At 35.3% G+C, this 5,058-nt stretch overlaps 1 protein-coding gene across 1 annotated transcript; it reads right to left on the reverse strand.

Annotated features, from left to right (window-relative positions):
* Positions 1–342: 342 nt before the first annotated feature.
* On the reverse strand, positions 343–3,548 carry LOC131635813 (TORTIFOLIA1-like protein 3). Its single transcript, XM_058906461.1, has 4 exons — positions 2,528–3,548; positions 2,329–2,437; positions 1,443–1,996; positions 343–1,263 (listed from the first exon to the last, which is right to left on the reverse strand). The coding sequence occupies exons 1-4, from the start codon at positions 3,305–3,307 to the stop codon at positions 886–888; spliced, it is 1,821 nt and encodes a 606-aa protein (XP_058762444.1). The 5' UTR covers positions 3,308–3,548; the 3' UTR covers positions 343–885.
* Positions 3,549–5,058: the final 1,510 nt, after the last annotated feature.

Genomic DNA, 5,058 nt, shown 5'->3' on the forward strand with positions numbered 1-5,058 from the left:
ATTAAAGTAAACACATTTAAATTACGCCTTCATAATATTTTAAGCAATGCATAAAAATATTTAGCAATCAATGAAACTAAAAATAATTGGAATCATTTCTTGAAGTTGTCTCCAGGCATTTCATCAAACATTCTTCAATTAATAATCATTTGCAAGTCCAATTGGCCAAGAGACAGCCTACCAGGCTGGGGGATGGGTTGGCAATTGGCATGGCACATATGAATCTTATTGAACCCTTTTCTTTTGAATATTTTAGAGGCTTATTAGGTGATGGGTGGGGATATATTGATCTGCGCATGAGAATCATTTTAGACCCTTTTCATTTCCACTGTATACACAAGCTGAGTGGAACTCATAAAATGAGAGCACTTTAACATAATTCTGAAATTGTACATCGCAATATTTAATGCAAAAAAGCAGCATGTCTCCTACAGTAATAATAATACGTATACAATTTCACCCTCTTTTACAATAATGTTGCTTTTAGCCGTGAAAGCACTCCAATCTACCCTTGTTCAAAATCTATCACAATGTATAGTCCACCCAGCTTCTGGCCTTCTTCGACATTAACGAGACAACATGGAGCATTTTCGAGTAGCACAACAAATGTATATATATTGATTAAATCATAATTTGATGAAACAGAATATGCAATTTTGATCAAAAGTTCTATCAATCAACACTACTCTGATTGAGAATAAAAATGACCAAGCACATCTGCAACAAAGTAAGAAATACAGTAATGAAAAATGGCATACGAGTAAGAGTTGAATGATGGGCGTATAGTGCCAAGATTGGTATCAGTTGCATGTCCGTGGGCGATGGTTTCAAGACTATGCCTAGTCCAGAGGCAAAACACAAACCTTCTTTTTAGATTGGCTCTGATCAAGCAAAATCCCTTGAATTAGTGTGTACCGATGCCAGAGGATTAGTGACGAAACCTCCACCAAGCCTGAATCTTTGGCTTGTAAAGTTAGTCTCAGCATTCCTTCCAGCTGGGTATTGCATGGAAGCAAGTGATGGAGCAGCATTGCGTCTAGAGAGCAGCGGGGCTGAATACTGACCCTGTGTTCTTTTCCAGAATTTGGAGCTAAAAAATTCTGCTCCAGGTAGCAGGCAACATGTATTACGAGGGATATTAGAATTAGTTATCCTTCCATTTGATACAGCCAAATCATAAGAGATATCATCCAATGCCATCTCAAGGCCATGTACACGGGTCTCTAAAGATTGCATTCCATTTTGTGAGCTTCCCATGAACTTCTGTAACAATATGGGGATGTTCATAATTAAAAGATTGGAACGTGCTATATGTAAATATGAATACTAGAGAAATAAATGAAGCTTAAAAATACAATGATAGTATATTAACCGATCTTCCAGAAATTTGTGGACAAAAACAACACAGATAAAATGCCTGATGGTAGGAATTAGAAACAAACCTGCAGAAGATCAAGTAGACTGGATTGTTGCTTCTCAATTTGGTGCAATTGGTTACGGATCAAAGACAATTCTTCACTTTCTTTCTCCTTCTTAAAAAGATCTATGGCGACATTACTAACAGGAGCTGAGTTTTGACTCTCATCGTGATATGGAACAACACGAGATCCAGCTTTGGAGCCACTGTACTTTTTTATTCTATCATCAGAATTTTTATTTAACAGTGCCCGATTCATTTCTGGCTTTAAAAATCTGCTTTTATCACTCTTGTTTGTTTCCAAAAGAGTCTCATTTCCATCCCTCACCTGGAGATAACCCTGATCAGTCAGAGACACTTGAACATCCCAATTCTGATTGTTTAATTTTCGTGAAACACCAGAACTCCTTCTCTTGTTACTACTTAAAGCACTCACATTTTTGCCATTGCTGGCAGAAGAACTATCTAGTGGACTGAATCGGCTAACAGGAGCTGATTTCCTCCGCAGATTCGCCATTACTGAACCAGGATTACATGAACTTTGCGAAACTGGAGTATATTGCTCATCACTTCCATTCTCTGAGTCAAAAACAAAAACTCAGAAATAGGTTTGAGAAACAATCATAGACAATCAATGCAACAGATCATAAACATTACTAAATCATAGCCCCGACACATTCTAGTTCTAGACAACAAAAATTATGAATTATTTTAGATCAAACAACACAAACATTTTTGTTTTTTTCTTCTTCACCCTCTATTTATAATAATTCTATTTTAAGAGTAGACACTAAATGACTAAACAATACACAATCTAGCTTTCTATTTCTGTAAAGAGAACTATGGCTTACTCATCTTAGATTCTAAACTGCAAAATCAATCAAACACTAGATACCAAAATTTAATACTACCTTTAGAAGAAGATTGCGATTTAGGAGGTGGTGAAAATTCATCAGAAGTATCAGGAATATGCTTCCACGCCTCCAACATCTGAGTCATAACTTCACGAACTAATTTTACCTAAACAAAACAAACACAAACTCTCAATTCACTTTCAAATTACCATAAATAAACACTAAGAATAAAACCAGAGGGTAAAAATTGAAAAACCTTATCAAATCTTCGATTCTCAAAAACTTTCAAACAATCAGACTTGAATTCCGATAAGAAATCTCTCTCAACGTTAGCCAACACCACCAGCGTCTCCGCAGCAGCCTTCCTCACCGCCCAATCGCGGTTGCTCAACGATTCCACCAAACACGGAACCAAATTCTTCAACGAAACGTGACCAGACGCGCCACCGGCTTCAACGACGCTTCCGATCAGCGTCAACAGCGCCGGTTTAGCCTTAAACACTTCACGCTTAAGCAATTTCTGGAACTTCGGCAACAGCTTCGCCAGCCTAGCCGAGTCCGGATCCGGAGCTCCGTCGATCGCCGAAGATAGACAAAGCGCAGCGCCAATCTGCGCGTTCTGTTCCTGCTCCGTGAACAGAGCCTCCGATAACGGTTTCAGAAAGGAAAGAAAAGGTTGCTTCGTGACGTGGCAAGCCAATGCCGAAACGGAATTCACACAAGCGGATCGGACCGACGTGTCGGTGTCACGGAGACGGCGGATGATGTTGGCGATGATCTTGGAGAGGTAAGGAGAAAGCGCGTTACCGTGTATCTCAGAGAGAAATCCAAAGAGTTGAACACATTGTTTCCTCACCGGAGATTTGTCCGAAGCATCGGTGGAGTATAAGCAAGAGAGAAACACCGGTACGGTTGTTGTGTCGAGGCTCCGAGCAATTGTAACGAGTTCAGATGCGGCGAGGGAGTGAGTATCGCGATCGGAGAGTTTAGTTAAACACGTGAACACCTTTTGTTTTATGTTTTGCGGTGACGACATTGTGAGTTTATTTCTGCCGGAGTTGTTAGTTACGGCGGAGGAGTGTTTACGGTTGCGGTGGTGGATCGGGAGGAATAACCGGAACCATCGCCGGTGAGAAGTTAGTTGGGTTTATACGTGGGAATTATGTGGAAGTGGTTTTAACTTTTAAGAGCGGTTTGTGAAGAGTGAAGGCGAAGATGGAAACGGCGTGTCGTTTATGGATTTGCTTTGAAGTGGGGACAAACAAATGCCTCTTAACTGCAGTGTCGTTTAGTTGATGAGGACATTATTTTGTTTGGTCTGGGGGTTTTATTATTACGTTCTAGAATTCTTCTCCTTTATTTTTTACTCTACTCAAGGTTGGGTTCCTTTTCGTTTTTGACAATTTCATGCTTCCAATTGGAGAATGTAACTTACTCTGGGAATTTTCCTAAAAAATATCTATTAAATTTTGTTAGATTTTCTGCGAGACATTTAATAATATTAATTGCACATGTGATGTGATTGAACACCATTAGAAATTTCCCTTGAAAACGAAACTTAATTTAAAGTTAATGTTAATACAGTCTAATTACTCGAAAAGTGTTAATGAGTGCCATTAGTGATCCGATAAGAAAATAAATATAGTAATAATTTTAAATTTAAAGTTTAATTATTTAAATAAACTTATAATATTGTTTTTAATACAAAAATATTTTTTTGACTATTAAACGCTATATAAAAAATTATTAAAAATTATAAATTAATTTTATTTAATTTTTTATTGTTTTTCAATACAAATTTTTTAATTATAATTTTTTTAGCATGTGCTCTCAAAGCACAATTTAAACTTACTCTTTGGATTATGATATTTTTTATTATTTTAATTAATATTTTTGAGACGTTTGTTAAAAAAATACATAATGCAATAAAATATTTTGACCATGTGTCTTCTCTTTACAATTTTTTGGGCAAAATTTTTCCATGGTGTTTTAAAGTGTCTAAATTTAAATAGTACTATAAGCAAAACCGCATAAATGTGTTTGGTCATTTTGTTGGGAGTATAATTTTACAAATTTAAATTCTTATATATAGTTTCGACATTTTTTTTAATAAAATAATAATTAGAAACTATTTATTTATTTGATTTAAAATTTATAAATAATTATTAAATTGTTAATAATTTTAAAATTTCCTCTAAATTTGTATGTCTAATAGTATGATATTAAGACGTTCTGTTTAACATAAAAAAATATATAATGGATCATCCACACAAAATATTTATAATTTAAATTACATAAGAATTATAACAATTCAACAATAAAGTTAAATTCAACAATAAAGTAAAGATTTACAATTTAGAGTACTTATCAAATACTACGTAATGGTAATACATGATAATTCATGAGAATTTCTTTACCCACCTCCCTTTCTTTATTTCGGAAGTGTATATCCGAAACATTCGAAGACCAATTTGGTCTTGGAATATTTCGGAAATGCATTTTCGAAACTTTTTTTTTTTCAAAATTTGTCTTATTTCGGAAATGCACTTCTGAAAACACGAAAAAAAAAAGGTGTTTTCGGAGATGCATTTAAGAAAACACCCCCTTTTTTGAGTTTTCGGAGATGCATTTCCGAAAACACCTTTTTTTTTTTGGGGAGGGGTGTCTTCGGAGATGCATATCCGAAATATTCCAAGACCAAATTGGTCTTCGAATGTTTCGGATATACACTTCCGAAATAATTCAATAATTATTAAAAAATTAAAATCAAGGTGAATCAATACAATT

This window comes from Vicia villosa, linkage group LG1 (assembly GCF_029867415.1).
Source record: "Vicia villosa cultivar HV-30 ecotype Madison, WI linkage group LG1, Vvil1.0, whole genome shotgun sequence".
NCBI classification, from domain to species: Eukaryota; Viridiplantae; Streptophyta; class Magnoliopsida; order Fabales; family Fabaceae; genus Vicia; species Vicia villosa.

Bases quoted from the DNA above. Each gene is read 5' to 3' on its own strand.
- LOC131635813 (XM_058906461.1), bottom strand. From the start codon at position 3,307: ATGTCGTCACCGCAAAACATAAAACAAAAGGTGTTCACGTGTTTAACT. The intron at 2,438-2,527 runs GTTTTTCAATTT...TGTTTTGTTTAG, and splicing joins AGAATCGAAGATTTGATAAG to GTAAAATTAGTTCGTGAAGT. The intron at 1,997-2,328 runs GTAGTATTAAAT...TTTTTGACTCAG, and splicing joins ATCGCAATCTTCTTCTAAAG to AGAATGGAAGTGATGAGCAA.